This window comes from Mustela lutreola, chromosome 14 (genome assembly GCF_030435805.1).
Source record: "Mustela lutreola isolate mMusLut2 chromosome 14, mMusLut2.pri, whole genome shotgun sequence".
In the NCBI taxonomy this organism is placed as follows: Eukaryota; Metazoa; Chordata; class Mammalia; order Carnivora; family Mustelidae; genus Mustela; species Mustela lutreola.
In genome coordinates, this window is record NC_081303.1 from 13,638,896 (window position 1) to 13,666,244 (window position 27,349).

General features: G+C 40.1%; 1 protein-coding gene across 7 annotated transcripts in view; it reads right to left on the reverse strand.

The window, feature by feature from the left end:
• SPATA45 (spermatogenesis associated 45) overlaps positions 1-27,349 on the reverse strand; it is a 39,335-nt gene that overhangs the window by 10,464 nt on the left and 1,522 nt on the right. The window contains exons 2-5 of one of the 7 annotated variants that reach the window (XR_009347595.1): positions 10,714-10,779; positions 8,523-8,635; positions 7,745-8,263; positions 7,516-7,552 (exon numbers count right to left, since the gene is read on the reverse strand). The exons of 2 other annotated variants lie outside the window; for them this stretch is intronic. Coding sequence is in view for 1 of the 5 variants with exons in the window: in XM_059146818.1 (XP_059002801.1) it covers positions 7,688-7,855; positions 7,984-8,037; positions 8,194-8,263; positions 8,523-8,554 (324 nt within the window). In the remaining 4 variants the exon portion in view is untranslated. 4 more of the 7 variants (XM_059146818.1, XR_009347594.1, XM_059146819.1 and 1 more) reach the window with 4 other exon arrangements.

Genomic DNA, 27,349 nt, shown 5'->3' on the forward strand with positions numbered 1-27,349 from the left:
AGAAAACAAGGTATGTTTTTATATGACACATAAAATAACTGTATGACCTTAGTTAAGTCACCTTCTCTGGGCACTCAGTTTCCTTAAATGTTAAGTGGAAATAATACCCAACCCTCAGAGTGTCATAAGGATTAAATAACCTAATATAGCCAATCCTTAATAAATGGTAACCTTTTTGTAAAGATTTGTTTATTTATTTGAGAGACAGCACAAGCAGAGGCAGGAGCAGAGGGAGAGGGAGAGAGAGAATCTCAGGCAGACTCCCCACAGAGCTCAGAGCCTGACGAGAGGCTTGATCTCACGACCCTGAGATCATGACCTGAGCTGAAACCCAAGAGTCAGAAGCTTAACCAGCAGAGCCACCCAGATGCTCCAAATGGTAACTTTAGTACATCAGTTAAGCACTGTGAAATAAAGGATTTGGGCAATTGGAGAAATAGTATTTCTTGTTCCTCCAGTTATGTTTTGTTTTGTTTTGTTTGTCCCTCTAGTTATTGATCTGTTTACTTGCTATGTAGCCAGAATCAGCTACGTAATTTGTGGGGCCTAGTGAAAAATGAAATTGTACGGCTCCTTACTGAAAATTCATTGAAAATTTCAAGATGGCAATAGTAGAGCATTAAAGCAAGTGTGGGGCCCTTTTGAGCATAGGATCCCTGTGTTAATGCAGAAGTCACATGCCTATGAAACTGACTCTGTGTATGATATAGTAACAGGATGATTTCTATGATTTATTCACCCAGTTTTAGTCTTTTAAATGGCGATAAGTGGGCACCTGGGTGGCTCAGTGGGTTGAGCCTCTGCCTTCGGCTCAGGTCATGGTCTCGGGGTCCTGGGATCAAGTCCCGCATCGGGATCTCTTTGGCGGGGGCCTGGTCCCCCCCCCCCAACCTGCCTGCCTCTCTGCCTGTGTGTGGTCTCTCTGTCAAATAAATAAATAAAATCTTTTAAAAAATAAAATAAATGGCAATAAGTAATGTGCCTAACCTATGGTTTTTTAAAGGGCTTTGAGTGGCGCCTGGCCGGTTCAGTTGATGGAGCATGTGACTCTTGATCTCAGGGTTGTAAGTTCGAGCCCCACAATGGGTGCAGAGATAATTTTAAAAAAACCAAAATCTTAAAAAATCCACAAAAAATAAAAAAAGGGTTTTGAAAATATTAAGCATACACAGAGAGAACATCATTTTTCATGAATTCCATATTAGCAAATGTGTCTACTCATAAAAATTTGTTATCTCAAAATCAATACTTGTGACATTTTCATTGTTATTCCCAGAAATTCGCAGAGCAACAAAAATTTTAGTTTCCTTGGGGTGCATATTCCCAGCTAAGGTCCAACAAGGGAACACTCTGCCTTCTTGCTTCAGCTCTCATACTATAAACCAGTGTCCTTTTCCTCATGTATTCAGTGTCATTATATTTTAGGATGCTCCCCACACGAGTTGAGTGCCAAAGTGTTGTCTGGTGCTTCAAACAGCAAGAAGGCTCTAGTGAGCCTTATGTGTGTTAGATAAACTTTATTCAGGTATGACTTCTAGCGCTTTTGGTTGTGAGTTCAATGTTAATGAATCAACAGTATGTATTAAATACTGTGTCTTTAAACAGATACATACATAAAATAAAGTTACATATTGATTGGTTGACAAAAATGTTATGACCAGAGGCTCACAAGAACCTAACCCTCTTTTTCCCCTAGGAACAGTGGCTGAGTATTTGATCATTCAGTGTTTGGGGCCACTTTATAGAACATAACTACTGCAATAACGAGAATCAACAGTGCAAATAGAGAAAATATACTACTGTTCCTACAGGTATGTTCTCATAAATTACCTTTACTGTACAGCAACCCGAAGCCTATTTGAAGTCCACTGGTTTGCATCAGCCTATTGGAACGTTACCCTGGTGATGGAACATTATGATCTAAGCCATTCCAATGTTGTTCTATTCATAGAACCCTAATTAAGAGAAACGATAGAGTTAGAGAGACCATTTACTTATCAGCCATATGTCCTTGAATAAATTACTCAATCTCTCTTAATGTCAGTTTCTTCATTGGAGATAAAGATATCAATTTTGTGAAGTTGCATGTTTGTGTGTGGGTGGTAGGAGTTAGGAGGGGGCTGGAATTAAATGAGATATGCGTGTAAATTAAATGAGAAATACATTTTTACATTGTGCCTGCTATCGATTTATTACATGTACTGATATTTCTTGAACATGTACTCGGTGCCTGGTATTGTTCTGGGTAGTGAGGACAATTGGGTACCTTCCCCCACGAAGCTTAGAGTTTAAAGGTTTAAGGTAGGTACTTAGTAAATCATACCTATTCTTACTGATTTTTTTTGAACCTCATATTTTACTTGGGAATTATTTCATTCATTTATCATTTTTTCTCAGAAGAGGAAGCCTCCCACAAAAACAAGTCTTCAGAAATACAAAAGTCATAATTTCTTTCTCTCTTTACAGGACTTTGTGATAGAAGAAATAAGACGGGTATCGAAGAAAGCAGTTCACAATGCCAGAGAAATGAATTCCCTATGGACCTATAGGAAGGGTCAACAACAAAAGACCACCTGACTCTGCTGATACTGGGGTAAAACAAACAAACAAACAAACAAACAAGAAAACTCTTGAGACTAATGCAGGTGGTTGCTGAGGATGAAAAGGTATTTTGCCACTGCTGGCTTGTTTTTTAGCAAAGTTCCTAGATAATCCAAAAGGCTTCTAAGAGACCTAATTTGTTGGGCAAAACCCTGGCATCTGAGTCCCAGAGGCTATATTCAAACCCTCTTCTTATAGTGCAAGCTGGAGGAAGATTTCTCCCTCCGTGGGCTTCAGTGTCCTTAGCTGTGAAATGGGCTTCTATCACTACAGAGCTATTGTGAGGATTAAATGAGATAACACATGAAGGGACTTGGAAACCATAAAGTATATAAAGCAAATGTTGGGGAAGAAAAATTTTTCTCTACCCTCAAGCTTTTTCTGGCTGGTCTAAGAATTAAATTAACATGAGACAGGTAACAGGAAAGAATCAATCTAATTTGTACATACAGAGGTCCTACAGATATGGCTAAGGCAGGAAGCTTTTTTTTAAACAGAGAAACAATAAATTAGTGAGGAATTGACAGGATAAAGAAAACTTATGTTTGGGAACTTCAACTAGTAAGGAATTCTAGACAGAATTCGGTGGAAGCTGTCAGTTAATAAAAGTAACAAGGTTTATTTATATAGGCTTCGTCACCCTAAATTCTCTACCTGTGATGATAAGGATGTCTCTCTACCTCCTGATACAGGGAGGGTACCTTTCACATGGGAGGTTAGTTTCTTGCTCTCTGGACACAAAGGACAGTCAGTGTATCTATCCTTTTTTGCACTGGCTATTTCTTAAGTAACTTTAATTCAAAATAATCAAGATGCCAACATAGCATATTTTGGAGTAGCCTACCCGGAGCCCCAACACAAGCATTATGAGTTCTTCTAAAATGTACATTGGTTAGATAGATTATTAATTCAGAAAGTTATGTGTGTTGTATCCAAGAGTAATTCTCCATCATTATTTTACAATGAGATTATTCGTCACATAAGAAAGCCAATTTGAGTAATTCTTTTTTTTTTTTTTTTTAATTTGAGTAATTCTTAAGCCAGTGATTTTTCTCTCACTCTGGGAGAGGCTGGGGTGTTGACAATATTAATTCCCAGGCTTTAAAGAATGGTAATGTCTCTGAAGGCCAGGAAATGGGCTCTGGGGTGGTCTCTGGGAGAAGAGCATACGGAGGTTTAACAAAGTCTACAGAATCAGGAATCCATTGACTGCAGTAGCCAACTACCCCCCCAAAATGTACATAATAGCCACTTACTTGTCTCGGGGAGAGGGATGAACAAAAGTGACTCAAGGTGTTTTGGAGCCAGCTTTCTAATGCCCTGAGATCTCTCCTGTCCTAAGTAGTGAACAGTTGTTCGCACGCACTGCAGTTTACATGTGGAAGCTTTACGGCCTCATTCAGTCAGTGCCTTTAGGAGGATGAGGGAATCTATAAGAGCTCCCTGCTTGGTTTGATTATCCCCTGATTAGAATCAGAGGTGACAGGTAGAGATAAATCCTCTGAGCAGATGGTAGAGAAAGTCACATGAGTGTCAAAGAATCCCATTCCTGGGGCGCCTGGGTGGCTCAATGGGTTAGGCCTCTGCCTTTGGCTCAGGTCGTGCTCTCAGGGTCCTGGGATTGAGCCCCGCATTGGGCTCTCTGCTCAGCAGGGAGCCTGCTTTCCCCTCTCTGCCTGCCTCTCTGCCTACTTGTGATCTCTGTCAAATAAATAAATAAAATCTTAAAAAAAAAAAAAAATCCCATTCCTGATCCTCTATTTTAAAGTTAATGGTGGGCTTTGAGGTGTGACTGAGGCCTGGCTGCCACTGCCATTTAAGGGCAAATTGTCCCTCAGGAGAAAAACACATTCTCTCAGGGTGATGGGGCTTAGGGACATTGCTTCTTAAACTTTACTTTTTCATAAGTACAGGACAATTTCTCTTCCAGTGACCTGGATTCTTGCAATATCTTTGATTGCCTGGAGGCGAACAGGGAGAGCTCTGAATGGGCCTTGAATTACTCAGTCACGCTCTCACCTTTCCAAAAAGACTCAAATTGCAAAGCAAGAATTGTTGCTATGAGTTCTTTTTTAATCCTGTTTTCCTGCTCTTTTCAAAGAATTAAGTAGCTGCCTCCATTTTTATGCCAAGTGGCTGCCCTGACCAACTGACCACGTGGATTTGTTATTGGATATCAGGGAGAAAATATCCCATTAAAGCAGAAATTAAAAGTTCCTATGTTCCAGGGCTTCTGGATTTAATAAAGTCTGCCTTTGAAAAGTTATATAAAACATTCAACAAAGGCTTTTATGCACTCTTCTTTCTAAGTACATGGTTCAACCTCAGACCAATTTACTTTGAGGGGGAACACCTCTAACAGAGCTCCCATGCGAGCCTCCAGCTGAGCTGTTTCCTGGTATATGTGCAGGACTGCCTGAGAAAGGCTCAGGCCATCTGCTTCCTCTGTGAGGGGGTTTTCTCCAGAGACCATCTAGCTTGTCTCCCAACCATCATATAATCCTGGGTAAGAAGAACACCCCTACATAGCTGGTCTACGTCTCTGTGAGTGGAGTTGTATCTAACCACTAATCTTTCTAACTCATCTCTAAATTTGGTAGGATGTGGAGAACAAAGGCAAAAGAAAAAATTAAATTTCCTTACAACTTACGGCCCATTGACAAGTCCTTGAGAGTGACTGACATTCCTTTAGGGACTCAACTGCCTCCATGTTAATACTTTGAGAAGGGCAAAAGGCAGCCTTAGCTTAACATTAGCACAAACTGCAGGACCCTATTGGTCTTCTTTAACATATGGAAATCCCTTTGGAAACTTCCTTTATCTCTCCCCCCAAGATATATGTTAGAAATCATCCTCCAAGCATATGGCCCACTGATATACACCTGAAGGGTCTCATGACTAAGGTTTTACTAGACAGTAGTAAATGACCTTATTCGAACAATAGCTAGCCCCTCAAGGTACTGGAAACCTTGCCCCCAAATTCCTTAGAGACTTCACCATTCCTACACCCCCTCCCAGCTGGAGACTATATGATCAGCCACTCTTCATGACTCCAGTGCTGCTGCTCTCTCTGCCTGCTGGTCCTGTTCCCTAGCTTTCATAAAACCACCCCTTTCGCACCAAAGACACCTCAAGATTTCTTTCTTGACTGTTCACTACCGAACCCCAACATTTTCACATCACTCCAAGGGCAGAAGTAAAAAGATTTTATAATTTAAAAGATCTGCTGCTGTCCTGGGGACATGAATTCTTTGCCCAGGCAGTCCAGGATACATGCACAAAGGACATGGCACAGAAATGCCTGAAACTGGCAGAGCTTGATTACAGAGCCCTGGGAAGTAGGAGGAGTTGAATTGTAAGGGATAGCAAAGCAAGCCCTGTTGCTCTCCCTGGGCACTTTTGCTAAATTCACTTCCTGACATTCAATATTTACATAAGGAAACTGTTATTTTCTGGGCCTAGAGATCAGGCAGAAGTATTCTCTGCAAATCTCATGAAGAAAGGGAAATTTTAACAGGCAGCTGGGTGTTAAAGAGTTTTTTTGGGGTGTGGGGGAAGGTGATAGCAAAGGCCTTTGTTGTTGCACAGGCAATAAAGATGCTGTTGTGAAAACATGAAACATCTCCGGTCACAGATCACTAATCTGTGACACCAGGCAGGTGCTACTGAAATGGGATTTTTCCGGCACTAACAAGCAACAAAGTTTGAGAAAGCAAAGGCCCCTTATGTTCTGGGCCTCTTACAACAAACTCCTCTGATTGCTGACACTGCCAGTCAAAGAGCATGTCTTGGAACCCCAACTGGCCACCAGGTAGATTCCAGGCAGTGCACCCTCCCAATGGTGAAGACCAGAGAGTGTATTTTACTGGTCATAAAAATAAGCATCAAAGGCCTTTACTTTTATAGTCTATCTTTGTAAATGAACTCTCTAGATCTTATGAGCACAGCATATTTTACACTCTCTTGTGAGATGCCTCTTGTGTCCTTGGCTTTGCTTTGACTCACTGTTGAGATGAATAGATCCTACTCAACAATCACCAGACAATGGATCTTCTTTTTTTGTTTGTTTGGGTTTTTTAATATTTTATTTATTTATTTGACAGAGAGAGAGAGAGAGAGAGATCACAAGTAGGTAGAGCAGCAGGCAGAAAGAGGGGGGAAGCAGGCTCCCTGCCGAGCAGAGAGCTGGATGCGGGGCTTGATCCCAGGACCCTGAGATCATGAACTGAGCCAAAGGCAGAAGCTTAACCCACTGAGCCCCCCAGGCGCCCTGACAATGGATCTTCTGAATCAGAGAAACTTTGATGTTTGAAAAATTTAACAGGGCTCTCATCCTAAAGAATTGTCTTAATGGCATCTGTGCAAAGACCAAATTCAGAAGTGGATACAAAAGTATATAACATCCTTCTTCCAAGGGAAATCTTGGAATCCTTTTTCCAAGATGAGAACAAAAACAAAAACAAAAACAGAAATTAGACTTGGAACAAAAATTTAAAAAATTAAAACTGCACACCCGACATAAAATTCCTCCTTGTGGGAGGAGTCAGCTTCTACCTTGTCCTCAGCTTGCTTTCTGCTCCCTCTCATTAAGAAGGAGGAATTTATGTCAATGTGGAGTTTTAATTTTTGTTCTAATTTGTTTTTGTTTTTGTTTTCATCTTGGAACAAGGATTCCAAGACTTCCCCCCCACACCATAGTATCTAATCAGCCACCCCTTACAACACCCATGCAGCAGCTCTTTCTGCCCACGAGTCCTGTCCCGTGCTTTAATAAAACCACATTTTTACACCAAAGACATTGCAAGAATTCTTTCTTGGTCATTGGCTCCTGACTCCACCCCACCAAACCTCACGTGTATTCTAAAACCCTATCATTAAGAACCAAACAATTAAATGCACCATCTTCTGGCATACCTGTTTATTTTATGTCTAAGATCTGTGGTCCTGGAAACTGTAAGAAAAAAGTTGGTTACTATTGCTTTAGCAGCAGGTTTTGCAATACCTTTAAGAATCAAGGGAAAGTTCCTGATTATAGCCTTAATTTACATTTATCCCTAACCAGAGAAGTAGGGACCTGCCAAAAGGACTAAAACCCTTCTAGTGGCTCCTTTCTAACTCCATGATGTAAATTCGGGGAACTGACCAATGAGATGTCTTCTTTAGCTTGTAAACATTTAGAGGCATAGTTAGATTTTCTCCTTCTCTGAAATAAAAGGTTGCTTTCAGTTCCAGAGGTCACCTCTTTAGCTATGGCCTGGGAAATACAAATGAGAGCATTATCCTTCTGGCCAATGCCAGAATCAAGGAAAGGAAAAAGAAAGGGTTTCATGTTTAGTTCAAGTACGAAGTCTTGATCTGTCATCTTGGGCAGAAGCAGTTTACCTCAATGCCAGCTACTTCTCTTCCTTGCCAATTTGATTTGGAAATCTCCAGCATCTATGGAAGGATCATGGGGACCTCCTTCAGCTGTGATGTGTGTACCCAAGGCTCAATGCCTTCTACTTTTGCAGCAGTATTGGTCATCAGGGGCACTTGCTAAAGTCTCTTTCAATGGGGCTCAAGGGCTGTCTTTCTTTGATATTTTCAGAATACCTCATCATCAGGCTTTAAACTGTGATCAATAGAATCCTTTGAATTGGGAAACCAGGGAGCCTTCTTTAACCTGTGGATGATAGACATTAGAGACTTACAGCCGCTCGTCATGCTTTCGTGAGACAACCAGGTCAGCAGAAAGTAGTACAGTGGTAGAATTTTAAGAAGCTTGCAAGGTTTTCATTAAGGCTGGTGTGATTTGCCCAGTGAAGTGGGTGTCCCGATCATTAGAGATTACAGGTGGGAAGTACATTTTTTAAACAGTTTTTGTTTTTTTAAAACCCATTGTAAAGGCATCAGACTTGCCATGGGGAGAGGCTTCAACCCACCTGGAAAAACATACAAACAGTAACAAGAACATATTGATCGCCCATATGAAGTGGGAGATGAATGAAGTCCAGCTATAGGTGCTCAGAGGGTCCAAAGGGAAGATGTCTGAGGCCTATGGAGACAAAAACAATTTTTTTAGGATTATGGACCTGACAAGTCAGATATTGCTCATGGACTGTTCTTGCAATTTTATACAAGTCTCTCCACCAACGTCTATAGTTTGAGTCATCTTAAATACTTCATGGTGGGTAAAGGAATGAAAAACCCACCAAAAAAATGGGATTTGCCAGGGACCTGGGAAAAACCCAGCAGCTGTCTTGGCTTTCCCATAGCCCTGACTGTTTCATTTACAGTGATTGTTCAATTTTGCAGATTCAGGAGGGGACTGTTGCTATGTTACAAGGACATCAGGATAGGAAGAGTCTCTCTGTGAGGGGCCATTGTTTGTAGAAGCAGAATGTACTTGTCACATGTGCCCAAATCTTACAAATTCAACATAAAGAAAACTTAGTATTACCTCTAATTTGGCAATGCTTCCTATATAATTTGACACATCAAATGAGCCTACTTAGTTCAGTAAATCTTTTGGAATGGTCCAGGTCATAAAGACTTAAGCAGACCAAAAGTCTACAAACAAAACAAAACCAAAAAAAACTCTTTATCCTTTTAACTTAGAGAAAACCAAATTTTAATTTTGTACCAACTATTTTTGATATTAAAAAGTACTCATTTTAGTCTTAGTCCTGACCACCCATAAAATTCCTTTTTCTAAGGATACCTTTTCATAAACCTCTGGCAACTTTCTTTTTTACATTCAGATTTTGTCCTGAGGTTTCCATCTTAAAATAACTAGCCTCACTTCGGACAGAATTACTTTCTTCTCCCTCAGCTAAAATGTATTCCCATCCCTCTTATTTATTATTTTTTAAAAATTATTTTTATTAACATATAATGTATTATTTGCCCCAGGGGTACAGGTCTGTGAATCATCAGGCTTACACATTTCATCGCACTCACCATAGCACATACCCTCCCCAATGTCCATCACCCAGCTACCCTCTCCCTCTTATTTATTTTAACCAAAAATACACATCTTACTTCTTTCACATGGAGTATGTTTCTCTTGTTAGAATTTTTTAGCTCTTAGAAACCTTAATTTCTAGTGAAAGCTAATAAGTAAGCAATGATGAATTCTGTTACACCAGTACTTTTTTTTAAGTTGGTTAACTAACATTTTGATCCACACTTATTTTGGGGTCCTCAACCTGACGGTTACTGATCGAAGTTCCTCAGGATACGAAACAGGCTTAGTAAGATTTGCTGTTTTTGCTACATATCTACAACTTCCGGGGCTACAGTTCTTACACATAAGATATGCTGAAAGGTGGCACACTTGACCCTAGGATCCAAGGATCCCATTAGCTAAGCCTTTGGGTTTCTTAGAGCCGAAGTAATACTTAAAAGGAACATGCCACTGGATTTGGGGACTGTGTTTGACAGTTTATCTCACTGCACTGAAATTTTCTTGAGGTTGGCAGGTGACCTAGTGTCAGTTTAACCCATTCTGTGACCCACTTATCCTATCACTGGAGTCTTCTTGAGGTGCTTATAGCTCTAGCAGCCTTTAAATGGTTGACCCATGCCCACAGTTTTTGTGGTTTTTTGGCCTCTGAGATCCCCTCTAGCGGTAGCCTTTATCTCCACCAAACAAGACAAACATGTGCACCTTAAAGTATTGGCAGTTACCCAGAGATAGATGTTTCTTCATCTTGACCACAAGAAGTGCCTGTGCACATACCATCAATTTCCATGGAACCTTGCTAAGGTTTTACTTGGGGGGACCTATGGCCTGAAAGGTTAGGGCCTTGGCTCTGGGAAGACCTTTCTCCAGCTGAGTTGGGCTATAAGCAAAACTGCTAGCTCTCCTGAGCTCTAGGCTGACCTGTCAGCTCTGTTGGCAGAGTAGCCAACTCAACTGGGCTCCAGCTGGCTCCAGGCATAATGCAAATTCACCAGCTCAGTTGGCTGCAGGCGTAATCATGTCAGCTCAAGCTGACCTGCCCAGTAAAGGAAAGCCAATTAGACAGGGATCTTAAACACACAAAGAGCAGAGCTCAGAATCAACAGGGACTTATCCATAGCCCTTGGAAATGTGAGAAAGTCAACTCAAAGTATTCTCGGGTACCACACCTGTTTTTCTTGTTGTCTCCAGACGCTGCCACAAATTCACTTTGGATCCCATCACTGCCACCAAATCTGTTAATTAACAAATATTCAACTGAGGAAATTTTTGAAGGTATAACTGGCTTCATTTAATCGATTCATGAATCGTCCCATTTAGCATGTAGAGGGGAGCTCCAAGGGTTACAGAAAAGGTAAAAGGCTTTTAAAGAGAGAGAAGGAGTTGAACAAAGGAAACTATTAGCAAAGAATCCATTGTTTTAGGCAAGGTCACCCTCCTAAGTAAACTTCCTAGTGCTGACCGGGAAATTCCTGTGTTGACTGGTTAAAGATTCTGGAACATTGAAACTGCTGTCAGGCTAGGTATTAAGCCTTGGTTTACTGACTTGGGGACTTAACCTACGTAACACCATTTTGGGCCTGTGGTTTTCTTTTTAGCAATCCAGAAAAATAAAGCAAGTGGGAGCTAACGTAACTGGATGGGCAGATCAACCTCTGGTTATCATTTATGCTCCAACCCAATTCCATGGGGGAAAAATGAAGAGCAATTATCCTTATATTACCAATCTTTACTAAATAAAAAAATGCAGCTCTAGAGGCAATGCAAAGTTCATCCATTCCTTCTCACCAGCTCTAAAACTTCCCCTATTTTTCTTATAAGGCTTGCAAAATTACTGGCCTTCAAAAACCAAAGCCTTTCTTGGGGAACTTACATTTTTTCTCTGTCCTTTCAAGATATGAATCTTACCTTGTATTTGCAATATAAATACCCAGGAGGCATCTGAAACAACGCCAACCCTAAGACTAAATGAGGGACAGGATTAGGGACCTTTAAAAGAACACAAAGTGCTCCACAGCTTCTATAAGATTACTTGTCAAGGACAAATATAAATCACGTGCCTTCTCTACAAATATTACCAGTAAAAAGCTTTAGCTATCCAAGCAGATACTTAACTTACAAATTAGTGAGTTTTGTATTGTTATATCTGTTTCATGCTCAAATTTTAAAATGGAAAGCTATAAAAACCTCAGTTTTATACATTATCAATATATTTTTCTACCTCCAGATAGTATTACCAAAATTAATTTGTAAGAGAGCTCTATTTGATTGGCCTAAAATTAAGCGCTTACACATTCAAGCATTTCTAAATCTCAAAAAATATAATAGAAGCTAACCAGTTTTTCAAGTTCATATGATCTAGGAAAATTTTCAGTAAATAAAAGCTAAGTTTAAATTTGTTGGTTTAATTAAGAAATACACACAGCCAACAGATACATGAAAACATGTTCAACATCACTCGTCATTAGTGAAATGCAAATCAAAACTAAAATGAGATACTACCTCACCTTATCAGAATGGCTCAAATCAAATATATGAGAAACAAAAAGCACTGGTGAGATGTGAAAGAAAAGACCCTTCATGTACTGTTGGTGGGAATGTAAACTGATGCAGCCACTGTGGAAAAAATATGGAAGTTGGTCAAAAAATTAAAAATAGGGGCACCTGGGTGGCGCAGTGGGTTAAGCCTCTGCCTTTGGCTCAGGTCATGATCCCAGGGTCCTGGGATCGAGCCCCGCATCGGGTTCTCTGCTCAGCAGGGAGCCTGCTTCCTCCTCTCTCTCTCTCTCTGCCTGCCTCTCTGCCTACTTATGATCTCTCTCTGTCAAATAAATAAAATCTTTTTAAAAAAATTAAAGATAGAACCAACATATGATCCAGGAATCACACTACTGGGTATTTACCCAAAGAAAATGAAAACACTCATTTGAAAATATATATGCACTCATATGTTTACTGCAATATTATTTACGATAGCAAAGATATGGAAGCAACCCAAGTGTCCATCCATAGACGAATGGATAAAGAAGATGTGATACATATGTTACATATATACAACGGAATATTAAATAACATACAATATATGTAGCAGAATATTATTCAGCCATAAAAGGAATTTTTCTTGCCATTTGCAATGACATGGATGGACCTAGAACGTATGACGGTGGAATAAGTCAGTCAGACAAAGACAAATATCATATGAGTTCACTCATATGTGGAAGTTAAGAAACAAAACAAATGAACAAACAGAAAAAAAGAGACAAACAAAAACACAGACTCTTAAACACAGAAAACTGATGGTTACCAAAGGGAAGGTAAGTGGGGGGATGGGTGAAATCGGTGAAGGGGATTAAGGGTACACGTACTGTGATGAGCACTGAGGAATATGTAGAACTGTCAACTCACTACATTGTACACCTTAAACTAATATAAAATTTTATGTTAATTACACTTCAGTTAAAAAAGAGGGAAAAAGTATGATGCAGATGCTAAAAAATATATATAGAGAGAGATGTGTCTTTTGAGTTATTGGCATTAAGTATGATACTTTTCTACTTCGGTTTACTAAAAGTCAAACAAGATCATGTTATCTTTGTTACCAGATTTGTCAGTAAAAAGTAAGTAACTTAAGATGATGGCTAACTGCTTTAATGTCTCAGGAAATTTTCATAAGCAATCTAAGTATTATTATTAATAAATAAATTAAAAAGATGAATAGTTCCAGCAAGCAAATTCAAAGGATTCAAAGGACCCCAAATGATCAGTTGCTACTCTTGCTGCCTTTATGTAAATAATCAGGCCAAGTTTATTCAAAGTAGACTTATTTTGCAAACAGATTAGTCTTAATTTGGCTATCTTTTATAGAAATGACAGTATTTATAAAGAGAAAAATTATGTTTCAATAACAAAGCTTTGTGGATATTAGAAGCTATACTATTCATTATAAATGGGACTGGATCCTAAAGTCTTCTAGCTACAAATCTCCAAACTCACATTTCCAATTTTTCTTGTCTTAGAATCATTAAGAACTAAAACTGTGCTTTTCCCAAAGCCATGCAAACGAAGTTGGACAACTTGACATATAAACTTCAAGGGAATCACCACAACAGTTCATGTATGGACAATCCTTGTTGCCCATTGGTGTGAGGGCCACTCAGAGAAATGACCAGAGACATTCAAACTGCAAACAAGGAAAGTCTATCAGATTACCCATGTCTGCCTTCACTCCGTCTAGAAATGCTATGGGGCAGACATCTAGAAATCCTCTCAACTGGCTACTCTCAGAACTCAGAGACTGGTTTAAAATTTACTCCAACCATTAACAGTTGCTTTTCTTTGCTCCCACAGAAATGCCTCTTAATACCTGATTGTTGTTTGTACCATACAGGCCTAGCTTTGGGAGGCCGTCTGCAAGATAACCTCCTGAAATGAATTGAACTCAACTGACCTACTGTCAGGACTAAGAGGCTAGTTAGTTCGAGGAGATGAAACAATCTACCAGTTCAACTTCTGGACAATGAAACTTCTTGGGGGAATTTCGAAGGAGGACTGTAGGGGAGTGAAACCTGCCAACCCAAACTGTATCTCTTTAGCTCAACAGGGAGGAACTTGTAATCATGGGTGGAAAATGTCACTTCTATGTCTAACAAATCTGTTAAAAGAAAGCATTAGTAATTTTCTTCAGATAAATTAAGTTTACCCACTATAAGGGACCAACCTACTCCCAGGAGTAGGAGACAGGTCTAATGGGGGTATGGGTAATGTGCTTCAATTTGTTCTTTTCTATTTTTTTTTTTTAAGATTTTATTTATTTATGGGGCGCCTGGGTGGCTCAGTGGTTTAAGCCTCTGCCTTCAGCTCAGGTCATGATCTCAGGGTCCTGGGATTGAGCCCTGCATCGGGCTCTGTGATCAGCGGGATGCCTGCTTCCCCCCCCCCCCCCCCTCTGCCTGCCTCTCTGCCTACTTGTGATCTCTCTCTGTCTATCAAATAAATAAATAAAAATCTTTAAAAAAAGATTTTATTTATTTATTTGACAGAGAGAAATATCACAAGTAGGCAGAGCAGCAGATGGGGCGTGGGGGAAAGCAGGCTCCCTGCTGAGCAGAGAGCCGGATGCGGGGCTCGATCCTGGGACCTTGAGATCATGACCTGAACCAAAGGCAGAGGCTTAACCCACTGAGTCAACCAGGTGCCCCTGTTCTTTCTATTGTTTGTCCTTATTCTAATTTATGTTGTTTCCTCCCTCTATGGATTTCTTGCCACTCAGCTACTAACTCTCCACAACCACCAGCTCAGCATTTAAGAAAGCCTTAGAGGAAGAAGCTGTTGAGGTTCAGGGCAGGCCACCCCAGGATGTGCTGCTTTGGCATGTGGATTAATTTGAGTTCAAAACAATCAAGACCTAAAAGGCACAGGAAGAACCTTTGACCTTCCCCCTGCCAACCTTACAAATAAAATGGCCAGTTCCTTTATTTGGAAATAGCAGAGGAATTGCAATTCAGGGCAAGCAAGCTATGGTGAACCCTAGGCAAGTCCAAAGAAACAAAGGGAAGGTTAGCTTTTACTAGGTTTTAGAAGGAAATTGGGGAGGGTTGTTTTGAACAAAAGTTCATTGGAGAAGAAATAGAGTTTGGGGTTGTGGAAGTCTCTCACTGGCTGGAAGCGGTGATTAGCATGTTGTTGCTGGGGCACAGAGGGATCTTTCTTCTTTGTCTTAAAACCAAGAGATAAATACCTAGGTGGAAGATGTCCTCCCTTGTCAAGGTGATTCTTTTCTTCTTTTGTCCCTACTGCTTATGCAGGCTGTAAGGATGTGAGAGCGCCCCCACCCCTCCGCCACCCCCATGAGAGCTTCCAGACTCCATTTGAAATGAGGTTTCCTTTTTTTTTTTTTTTTTTAAAGATTTTATTTATTTATTTGAGAGAGAGAGAATGAGAAGAGGGAGGGTTAGAGGGAGAAGCAGACTCCCAACTGTGCAGGGAGCCTGATGAGGGACTTGATCCCGGGACTCCAGGATCACGACCCAAGCTGAAGGCAGTCGCTCAACCAACTGAGCCACCCAGGCGCCCTGAGGTTTCCTTTTTACTCATTTTCACACCCCTAACTTTCTAAAAGAATTTAGGTAGAGGACCTGCTCCAGAAAGGGAACAGTCACCATTGACAACTACATTATAACATAGACTAGGTGTGGCAAAGAGGGAGGAACCTAGCTAAGTGTGTTTATTAAAATTCCTGTGTCCCATTATTTCTGTATGGCCCAGAAAACATCTGTTCACCAGACATTTGCTGTTTCATCTTCCTGTGAATTATTTCCTTTCTTTTGAATTACTAGACCCCTCCCCACTTCTCCTTAATTCAGGATGACATATATGCCTCAGTTTGTCTGTCTTTGAAATCTCTTATGTTTACGTGGATTCCCCATGTGTACATTAATTAATGTTTTCTCCTCTTAACTGTCTTATGTTGTCTTAATATTTTACTATTCTGAACTAAGAGGGGAAGGGGAAATTTTCCCCTCCCTGATAGCTACTCACTTCAAACCTTACCAAGGTCTTACTTCATTCCTACACTAAGGTTATAAGATAAAATACCAGGCATGCACAATCATGGCCAAATATGTGAAATTGAATTTAAAGCATGTTTAGGAGGGAAAGGGAAGATGACGAAAGAACAGGGGACCCGTGTTTCATCTGGTCTCTTGAATTCAGCTAGTTATCTGTCAAATCAGTCTGAACACCTGTGAACTCAACCAGATCTAAGAAAAGAATTGCTGCAATTCTATAAATAGAAAAATGACCACTTTTTGCAAGGTAGGGTACAGAGATGTGAATCGGAGGGGATATATCAGAAATTAAATGGCGGGAGGTGGGAGCCTCTGTAAGCCAGCTACTGGAAAGTGGTATAGCCCCAGAGTGCAAAATTGGAACTCTTAGAGGTCTGCTCCTGTGAGAGATGTCCCTGCCTGAAAGGTACTCAGGTAGCAAAGTGGGGAGGAATCCTCGGTATGACAGTGTGGTCTTAGGATCCCCAGGGCCACAGAAAGAACAGGGGGGCCTGAATGTCACAGAGTTCCCAAGCATTAGAGTGAGGAAACTGGCTACAATTAGTGAGGCCCACAGTGGCCTCTCAGCTAGGGTTGGCCATTAACCAGGAACTCGGACGTGATCGGGAGATCGCTCTCCAAGGAGGGGCCAGCAAGCAACACCCCCTGGGAGACCCTGTTCCTTCCAGAGGAGCAGCGCAGGTGTGTGTAGGATCAGGCAACAGCTTCCCAAGTAGAGGCCTTGTGACCCCCAGGGCCCCAGTAAGACCCTGCTCCCCTACCTGGGAGGATCCCTGCGGATATGCACCACAGGCCTGCGGCGTGGTCCACACAAAAGGGACTGACTGCCTTTCCCTGACGGGGCACTGAAGAGAGGGGGCAGCGATCATTCACTTCTGGGACTGGAGATGGGGTGCCACCACTTTCACTTTTTAAAAAAAATCCTCTACAGCTGTGGGGGAGTGGGGTGTGGAAACCTTCAGGGAACAAAAGTCACATAGAGAAATCCAAGGCAGCCCGGCAAGGGGCAATGCAACTCCACCCAGGAAAAGACACCTGAGAGTCAGTGCAGCAGGCGGGTCCCCCAGAAGACCAGCAGGAACATCAGGTGAAGATCTGTTTACTGATCACTCCGGACTGAAAAACTCCTGTGCTAGAGGAAAGTAGTAGGTGGAATTCAAGGGCTTTTTCTCATGAGTCTTTAGTCTTTCAATTCAGTTCCTTTTTTTCCCTATTTAACTAGTTTCTTATTTTATCAATTGTTTTTAAGACTTTTAAAATTTTCATTGTTTACATTTACATTTTATAGATATACTCTTCATTTCTGGCTCCCTTTCACTGTATTCAATTATATGTAAATTAGACATAGATATATATAGATATGGATATACACACACACACACACACACACATATATATATATATATAAAAGTTTTTCTTTCTTTATAATTTTGGAATTTAGTGTCTTCTAACAAACAGACCAAAATACACTCAGGACAAAGTGGATCACCCTATTTTGTCCACCTGTGAGATTATATTCTCTCTTTTTTACTTTTTTTTTAACCTTTTTTTTTTCCTTTCTTTTTTTGGTTCTGACCTCTTCAGATTTGTCTAGTGTGTATTTCGCTGGGGTTGTGGTTGATATTTTTGACTTTGTACTCTTTGTCATCTATTCTTGTCTGGACAAAATGATTAGAAGGAGACGTTGACAGCAAAGGAAGGAACCAGAGGTAATACTCTCTTCCAAAGATCTAATTAATATGGATATAAGTAAAATGTCAGAAACTGAATTCAGAATAACGATTATAAGGTTACTAGCTGGGCTTGAAAAAAGCATGGAATACACTAGAGAATCTCTTAGTGCAGAAATAAAATCTAATCAAGCTGAAATTTTAAAATGCTTTAACTGAGATGCAGTCTAAAATGGATGGTCTAACAGTTAGGGTAAATGAGGCAGAAGAGAGAGTCACTGATACAGGAGACAAATTGATGAAAAGCAAGGAAGCTGAGGAAAAGAGAGGAAAAACAATTAATGGACCATGAGGGGAGGCTTCAGGAAATCAGCAATACCATAAAATGAAACAATATTAGGGGGCACCTGGGTGGCTCAGTCATTGGGTGTCTACTTTGGCTCGGGTCATGATCCCAGGGTCCTGGGATCAAGCCCTGCATCGGGCTCCCCACTCAGTGGGAAACCTGCTTCTCCCTCTCCAACTCTCCCTGCTTCTGTTCTCTCTCTCGCTGTGTTTCTCTCTGTCAAATAAATAAAATCTTTAAAAAACAAAACAAAAACAAAAAATAAAACAAAACAAAAACAGTATTAGAATTGGGTCCCAGAGGAAGAAGAAAGAGAGAGAGGGACACAAGGTAATATTTGAGTAAATTATAGCTGAGAACTAACCTAATCTGCAGAGGGAAACAGGCATTCAAGTCCAGGAGGTACAGAGAGCCCCCCTCAAAAATCAATAAAAATAGATCAACATCTCAACAAATAACAATGAAGCTTGCCAATTTCAGAGACAAAGAGAAAATCCTGAGGGTAGCCTGAAACAAGCTCGAGGGTAGGAACATTAGACTGGCAGCAGACCTATCCACAGAGACGTGGCAGGCCAGAAAGGGCTGGTGTGATATATTCAGGATACTAAATGAGAAAAACATGCAGCTAAGAATACTTTATCCAGCAAGACAGTCATTCAGAATGGGAGAGATTAAGAGCTTCCAGGACAAACAGAAACTAAAAGAATGTGTGATCACTAAACCAGCCCTGCAAGAAATATTAAAGGGGATCCTGTAAACAAAGAGAGAGCCTAAAAGGAACATATACCACAAAGGAATAGAGACAATATACAGAAACAGTGACTTTATAGATAGGGCAGTGGCACTAAATTTATATCTTTCAATAGTTATTCAGAATGTAAATGGGCTAAATGCTCCAATCAAAAGACACAGGGTATCAGACTGGATAAAAAAAGCAAGACCCATCAATATGCTGTCTATAAGAGACTCATTTTAGACCCAAAGTCACCTCCAGGTTGAAAAGTGAGGGGAGTGGAGGACAATTAATCATTTTAATGGATATCCAAGAAAAGCTGGGGTAGCAATCCTTATATCAAACAAATTGGATTTTAAACCAAAGACTCTAGTATGGATTGACCCCATACTTACAGGGTCTATCCAACAAGAAGATCTAACAATGATAAATATTTATGCTCCTAACTTGGGAACAGCCAACTATATAAACCAATTAATAATAAAATTGAAGAAACACATTGATAATACAATAATATTGGAGACTTTAACACCCATTCACAACAATGGACAGATAATCTAAGCAGGAGATCAACAAGGAAAAAATGGCTTTGAATGACACACTGGACCAGATGGACTTCACAGATATATATAGACCATTCCAATTTAAAGCAACAGAATACACATTCTTCTCAAGTGCACATGGAACATTCTCCAGAATAGATTGCATAGTGGGTCACAAATCAGGTCTCACCAAGTACCAAGGACTGGAATTATTCCCTGCATATTTTTAGACCACAATGCTCTGGAAATGGAACTCAATCCCAAGAGGAAATTTAGAAGGAACTCAAATACTTGGAGGTTAAAGAGCATCCTACTAAAGAATGAATGGGTCAACCAGGAAATTAAAGAAAAGTTTAAAAAATTCATGTAAACAAATGAAAATGAAAACACAATTGTTCAAAACCTTCGGGATACAGCAAAGGCATTCCCAAGAGGGAAGTACACAGCAACACAAGCCTTTCTCAAAAAATTAGGAAAGTCTTAAATACACAAGCTAACCTCCACCTAAAGGAGCTGGAGAAAGAATAGTTAATAAAACCTAAACCTAGCAAGAGAAGAGAAATAATAAAGATTAGAGCAGAAATCAATGGAAGAGAAACCAAAAGAACAGTGGAACAGATCAATGAAAGTAGAAGCTGGTCCTTTGAAAGAATAAGATTGATAAATGCCTAACTAGACTTATCAAAAAGAAAGAAGGACCCAAATTAATAAAATCACAAATGAAAGAGGAGAGATCATGAATAACAACAAGGATATACAAACAATTTTAAGAACATTCTATGAGCAACTATATGCCAACAAAATAGGCAATCTGGAAGAAATGGATGCACTTCTAGAAGCTTATAAATTACCAAACGGAGGGGGTTATAAGTAAAAAAAAAAAAAAAAAAAAAAAAAAAATTACCAAACGGAAACAGGAAGAAATAGAAAACCTAACACACCCATAACCAGCAAGGAAATTGAAGCAGTAATCAAATATCTCCAACAAATAAGAGCCCAGGGCTGGGTGGCTTCCCAGGGGATTTCTACCAAACATTTAAAGAACTAATACCTATTCTTCTGAAACTGTTAAAAAAAAAAAAAAAGAAAAGAAAGAACGAAAGAAAGGAAAGGAAAATGCCCAGACTCGTTCTATGAGACCAGCATTACCTTGAACCCAAAACCAGACAAAGACCCCACCAGAAAGGATAATTACAGACCAATATCACTGATGAATATGGATGCCAAAATTTTCATGAAAATAATAGCCAATAGGATCCAACAGTACATTAAAAGGATTATTCACCACTACCAAGTGGAATTTATTCCTGGGCTGTAAATGTGGTTCAATATTTGCAAATCAATCAACATGATACATCACATTAAGAAAAAAAAGGACAAGAACCCTAAGATCCTCTCAATTGATGCAAAAAAAGTATTTGACAAAATACAGCAATCTTTCTTGATTAAAACTCTCCACAGTATAGGGATAAAGGCAATATACCTCAGTATCATAAAAGCCATCTACAAAAAACCCATAGTGAATATCATTCTCAAAAGCAAAAACCTGTGAGTTTTTCCCCTAAGGTCAGGGATGCCCTCTCACCACTGATGTTCAACATAGTAGAAGTCCCAGTCTCAGCAATGAGACAACAAAAAGAAATAAAAGGCATTCAATGTGGCAAAGAAGAAGTCAAAGTCTCTCTCTTTGCAGATGACATGACACTTTATGTGGAAAACCCCAAAGACTCCACCACAAAAGTGCTAGAAGTCATACAGGAATTCAGCAACATAGCAGGACATAAAATTAATCACAGAAAGCAGTTGCATTTTGGAGGGATGGGGTAACTGGATGATGGGCATTAAGGAGGGCACATGATATGATGAGCACAGTGTTATACACAACTGATGAAATACTGAACACTACATCTGAAACTCCTATTGTATATTGGTTAATTGAATTTAAATTAAAAAAAAGAAATGAGTTGTATACATATACACTAACAATAAAGAATCAGAACATTTCTATACACTAACACAGAAGAATCAGAAATTAAGGAGTCGATCCTATGTACATTTGCACCAAAAACTGTAAGATACCTAGGAATAAGCCTAACCAAAGAGGTAAAGGGTCTGTACTCTAAAAACTATAAAACACTTATGAAAGAAATTGAGGAAGACACAAATTCCATGCTCATGGATTAGAAGAATAAATATTGTTCAAATGTCTTTGCTGCCCAGAGCAATATACACATTCAATGCAATTTCTATCAAAATACCATTGACATTTTTCACAGAACTGGAACAATTAGTCCTAAAATTTGTATGGAACTAGAAAGGACCCCAAATAGCTGGAAGACTAATGAAAAAGAAAAACAAAGCTGGTGGCTTCACAATGCCTGACTTCAAGCTCTATTACAAAGCTGTGATCAACAAGACAGTATGGTACTGGCACAAAAACCAACAAGTAGATTAGTGGAACAGAACAGAACCCAGAAATGGACCCTCAACTCTATGGTCAACTAATCTACAACAAAGCAGGAAAGAACATCCAATGAAAAAAGGACAGTCTCTTCAACAATTGGCGCTGGGAAAACTGGACAACCACATGTAGAAGAAACTGGACCATTTTCTTACACCATACACAAATAAATGCTCAAAATGCATCAAAGTCCTAAATGTGAGAAAAGAATACATCAAAATCTTAGAGAACACAGGCAGCAACCTCTTCAACCTCAGCCACAGCAACTTCTTGCTAGACATGTCTCCAAAGAAAAGGGAAACAAAAGCGAAAATGAACTATTGGGACTTCAAGATAAAAAGCTTTTGCACAGCAAAGGAAATAGTCAACAAAACTAAAAGGCAACCTATGAAATGGGAGAAGATATTTCAAACGACATTTCAGATAAAGGGCTAGTATTCAAGATCTATAAAGCATTTGGGATGCCTCTGTGGCTCAGTTGGTTAAGTGTCTGTCTTCAGCTCGGTGGTGATCCCAGGATTCTGGGTTCGAGTCCCACATGTGGCTCCTTGCTCAGTGGGAAGCCTGCTCTCCCTCTGTCTGCCACTCTCCATGCTGTGCTCTGTCTCTCATTCTCTCTCCTCTCTCTGACAAATAACTAAATAAATAAAAGCTTGAAAAAAAAAAAAGAAAGGAAGGAAGGAAGGAAGAAAGAAAAAAGAAAAGAAAATCATTAAAGATCTATAAAGTACTAATCAAACTCAACACCCAAAAACTAAATAACCCAGTCAGGAAATAGGCAGAAGACATGAACAGACACTTCTCCAAAGAAGACATAAAAATGGCAGCAGACACATTGAAAAAATGCTCCACGTCACTTGCCATGAGGGAAATATAAATCAAAACCACAATGAGATACCACCTTACACCAGTTAGGATGGCTGAAATTAACAAGTCAGGCAACAACAAATGTTGGCAAGGATGCAGAGTAAGGGAAATCTTCTTACACTGTTGATGGGAATGCAAGTCCATGCAGCCCCTGTGGAAAACAGTACAGTTTCCTCAAGAAGTTAAAAATAGGGCTACCCTATAACTCAGAAACTGCACTGGTAGGCATTTACTCCAAAGATACAAATGTAGTGATCCGAAGGAGCACATGCACCCCAATGTTTATCGCAACAATGTCCACAATAGCCAAACTGTGGAAAGAGCCCAGATGTCCAAGGACAGATGAATAGATAAAGAAGATGTGGTATATTTATACAATGGACTATTACTCAGCCATCAGAAAGGATGAATACTTACCCTTTACTTCAGTGTGGATGGAACTGGAGGATATATGCTGAGCGAAATAAGTCAATCAGAGAAAGACAATATATCATTTGGTTTCACTCATAAGTAGAATATAAGAAATAGTGTGGAGGATCATAGAGGAAGGGAGGGAAAACTGAGGGGGAAGTCATCAGAGAGGAAGAAAAACCACAAGAGACTCTTAACTATACGAAACAAACTGAGGGTTGCTGGAGGGGAGGTGTGGAGGGCGATGGGGTAACTGGGTGATGGGCATCAAGTAGGGCACATGATGTGATGAGTGCTGGGTGTTATATGCAACTGAGGAATTATTGAATGCAACATCTGAAGCTAATGATGTTGGCTAATAAATTTTAAATAAAATAAAAATAAATAAATAAAGTGTGTTTATTTACATTTCAGAGGGAGAAAGGGCCTGATTTAACTTCTGATATAAATTAAATTTTACAATTTTGCAATAATGGAGGTGACCATTTTCCTAGTAGTCACTGTCACCTAAAAGCATTTGTTGTGTTAGATGCCAGTGACTCTGTATGAAATGAACTGTTGTCCAGGAGTAAAAATTTTTCTGTAATCTTCAAGTTTTTTTCATCTGGTCTAAAAATGAAATATACATGAGACAGATTAACAGGAGAAGAAAAAAACCTCCAATTTTAATTATGTACACATGGAGAGTAATGACCTTGAGACCTAAGGAAACTGAAACCTGCGGAAATGACCACAGCAAGAAGTTTTTATACTTCTTCGTCAAAGAGACAATAAATTTGTGAGGAGTAGACAGGAAAAGGAAAACTTAGGGTCAGGAGCCTCAATTCGAAAGATATTCTAAACAGAATGTGGGCTGAGATGGTAAATGAGTAAAAAGTAACAGGGTTTATATGGCCTTCTTAGGCTCTAAATTCTGTATTTCTGGTGATAAGGATTCCCCATCTCTCTACCTCCTGGAACGGCGAGGGTACCTTCCACAAAGGAGATTTATTTCCCATTTTTCAAAGTGTCCTTGCACTGGCTGTTCCTTCAGTAGCTTTAATTCAAAGTAATCAACATGCCATTATGGCACATTTGGGGGGCAACCTGCCCTGGGCCCCTACACTGCCAAGTAAAAATTTTATTTAGGTACTGATGGTGTTATAAAGTAAAATCCAGTCCCTGGCTTCAGGACGCTCAAATCTAGTTAAGGGACAAAATGTACAAATGTAGCCACGAGGCAATGTTCCGTGAGTAGCTCCAAGGGTGTTAATAGTCAGAAGAGGAATGATAGCTCTAGGGGCTCCAATCATAGAGATAGACTTAGGAAGGGAGTGGGAATGAAGTTGACCTGGACCATAGAGAATGGGTGGGATCTCGCTAAATTAAGGGAAGATGGAGAGATCATGAGTCAGATTGCATGATAAACACAAACGTGGCATATTAGAGGTCTGGAGAGGACTGATACGGTGTGATTTCCTCTTCCTTGTGCTAGTCCTCCTCTGTTGTTGGTATGGCCTCCAGTCTGCATACTCTATTAGCACCCTCACACTCCCAGGCCTGGGAATCAGGAATTGGTCTTGCCAATACGTACCAACTACCATGCTCATGTGTTTTTGTAATTTATAGTAAGAACAATACAACTGGTTTTCTCAAAAAAGTTTCTTGCACAGAGCTTCTCAAACCTTGGGACTTTCCTGGGATGATTTCCTTGCACTATTAATGAAATGACTTTTGGAATGTACCTAGGGATGGGTTGGTTGCCAGAGGAACCAACCAATTGATGAAAGCATTGGAACTTTCAGTCCCCCACCCCATCCCTTCCATTTGGTTTCTTTGTAAGAACTCAAGAAGCAAGACAAAAATACACAGAAGGGAAAACCCTGTGATTATTTTCTATGAATGTTAGACACACACAGAGGGAGGATTCTGATTTCCAGCCTCCTCTATTCCTCTATTCCCCAACTGAATCTCTACAACAGCAGAGATCTGGCCACTCAGGTGGACAGAGCACAGTAATAGTGGTGGAAGCTGAAGTCAAGTTGCTAAAGTCTACCCCTTTCCCCAAGAAACACGGTGGATTCTACATCTAGTAGCATGGTTCTGGTTTGCATCTTATCCTCTTAGGTTGCAGGAAACCTTTGCTCGGGAACAGCCACATCACTCTTGATAGCATCTTGGACCTTGGTTCCTGGATGCCATCCAGATATCATATTGCTGAACTGTTACTTATTCAAATCTCTCTCAGATGTGGCATTCCACACCCATAATGCAGCTCGGCCTCCTCTCAACTCCCAGCCAAGTGATGCTCCCAGTACTGTCCTCTCTGGCAGGGAAAGGTTTATGGTTTATACCTCCAAACATATGACATAAAGTATGATTCATACCTAAACTGGTTAATAAATATCTACTATTGAAGTAGTATTGAAGCACTACAAAGGGATACTGCTGAGTTTTCCCCTTTCTGTACTCCATTATTTCCTTATGGAACTTTGTCAAATGAAGCATATGAATTTCATCTAATCCTTTCTTTGGAAATATCTTATTTTACATATATCATAGAAACTTAGAGTCAGAATCTTAAATCTCACAGAGTTGAATTTTCTTTCTTTTCTTTTTTAAAGATCTATTAATTTGAGGGGGGAGGGGCAGTGGGAGAGGAAGAGAGAATCCTCAAGCAGACTCCCCACTGAGTCTGGGTGTGGAGCCCCAAGCAGGGCTTGATCTCATGGCCCCAAGATCACGACATGAGCTGAAACCAAGAGTCAGATGCTCAACGGAATGCACCAGCCAGGTGCCCCACATTGTTCAATTTTCTATGGGACTCAGGCATCCTATCCATAACACATCTGATCCAACACAGATAACATCTGTTGTCTGGATATCATCTGTTCAACTGCTGACCACCTCTGATAAGAAATCTGCCTCTTGCTAGGCCAAGGGTCGTTAGTATACGTCACCATATGTTGCCCTTTCAGGGCATCCTCAGAGTACTCTCTGGGAAGGGCTCTACAATCATAATTTCACTCTGAGAGAGCTTGGAGTAACTCCAGGACAATGCAAGCAAGCTTCAATAGGCAGGATGGGGTCAAATATAAGGTAACATGAGAACAAGACAGAACTGAGGACAGACATGAATTGATGGACAATGGCTTTAAGTTACATTTATGGAGTTTATTACTGATTACTATAGTTCAGAGGTCAGGCACTATTTAAACACTTTGTACTTACTAGCCATTTATTTCTCACAATAATTTCATGAAGAATATTGTCTCTGTTTTCTAGCTGCAGAAACTGAGGCACAGAGTAACTGATTCAAAGTCATGCAGCTGGTAAGTGAAAGAACTAGGATTTGAATCCAGGCCAATTGGATCTGAAGCCTGGACCCTAACCCCTATATAAGTTATCTTAAGAATGCACGGACCAGGTGCCAGGCACCATTCACTCATTTATTCCTCACAATAGCAATGTACTATTATGAAACAGCTAAGCAACTTGCCCAAGGTTGGGCAGCTAGAGAGTACTAAAGTGGGGAATCAAATTCAGGTAACCTGTCTCTAGATATGCTCTTCTCCACTACTCTAAACTCCTTTCATGCTACGCTCCACGTAAGTGGTGACAGAATCAGACACAGAACTGTGGCATAGGCAGGGAAGGCAAGTGACAAAGTGGACAAGCACAGAATAGGTACCAGCTGGTGAAAATGTGTAGGGAAATTAGATACAGACTGTTATCCAGGATACCCAGAGGGCTCTCAATCCCATCTTTCTTGCTAAGGAGTAGAGAAGGCACATTATCTCTAGACAAAAAGAAGAAGCCTACACAATCAGGAAGAATGGCCTTGCAGAAGTACAATCAGGAAGCTGCCTCTGTGCAGAGAGGGAAGTTATGTTCAGATATAATAGAAGACAGTCGCCAACACACACTGGCTAATGGGGAAATGAACCTAATATAACCTGCCAGTTTCTTCTTTCAGGAAGGGGGTGGGAGGTTTGCAGAGATCTGAATGATCACTGTGACTATCTGGAATGGAGGTATGACAGGGCAAGCGAAGAAAGGCCATTTAAAATTGTACCCACTGGATTCCCCTTCTAAACAGCTTTTCTGTGAACTATGTAGAAAGTTTCACGCTACATGAACTATTTAAAAAATCCCTCTGAATGTTGAATAATACGTGTGCTGTATATTGAGCAATGCAATTAGTATCTTTTTCAGAGACCCATAAAATAA